The sequence below is a fragment of the Austrofundulus limnaeus genome, unplaced genomic scaffold, assembly GCF_001266775.1.
Source record: "Austrofundulus limnaeus strain Quisiro unplaced genomic scaffold, Austrofundulus_limnaeus-1.0 Scaffold2061, whole genome shotgun sequence".
Taxonomy (NCBI): domain Eukaryota; kingdom Metazoa; phylum Chordata; class Actinopteri; order Cyprinodontiformes; family Rivulidae; genus Austrofundulus; species Austrofundulus limnaeus.
In genome coordinates, this window is record NW_013954463.1 from 39,813 (window position 1) to 40,556 (window position 744).

Consider the following 744-nt stretch of genomic DNA (forward strand, 5'->3'; position numbering starts at 1 on the left):
CTTCAGCTGCTGCTAACATCAGCTGCTGCTAACATCAGCTGCTGCTAACATCAGCTGCTGCTAAGTTCAGCTGCTGCTAAGTTCAGCTGCTTCCACCTTCAGCTGCTGCTAACATCAGCTGCTGCTAACATCAGCTGCTGCTAACATCAGCTGCTAACATCAACTTCTGCTAACATCAGCTGCTGCTAACATCAGCTGCTGCTAACATCAGCTGCTGCTAACTTCAGCTGCTATCATCAACTTCTGCTAACATCAGCTGCTGCTAACATCAGCTGCTAACATCAACTTCTGCTAACATCAGCTGCTGCTAACTTCAGCTGCTGCTAACTTCAGCTGCTGCTAACTTCAGCTGCTGCTAACATCAGCTGCTGCTAACTTCAGCTGCTGCTAACATCAGCTGCTGCTAACATCAGCTGCTTCCTGAGTTGTCATCAGAAACATCAGGCTGAAGCTGCAGACCATAAAAACTGAGCTTCATCTTTCAGATGGTTTCCATCAAGAAGAACCTTCGGCTCTTCAACGGCTTTTCTTTTGACTCCAACAGCGCTGAGTTCAGCAAGAAACGAGACAAACTCCTCAAGTAAGGTTCTGCTGGGCACATAAGCTAAAACCACATCAGCTAAAACCACATCAACTAAAACCACACCAGCTAAAACCACACCAGCTAAAACCACATCAGCTAAAGAAACATCAGCTAAAACCACATCAGCTAAAGAAACATCAGCTAAAACCACATCAGCTAAA

At 45.8% G+C, this 744-nt stretch overlaps 1 protein-coding gene across 1 annotated transcript in view; it reads left to right on the plus strand.

Annotated features, from left to right (window-relative positions):
• Positions 1–580, plus strand: part of LOC106536976 (protein DEK) — a gene marked incomplete at its 3' end in the record, with an annotated part of 9,802 nt that extends 9,222 nt beyond the window's left edge. Inside the window, 1 exon segment of the mRNA XM_014034343.1 lies at positions 486–580. Coding sequence (XP_013889797.1) covers positions 486–580 — 95 coding nt within the window.
• Between the last annotated feature and the right edge of the window lie 164 nt (positions 581–744).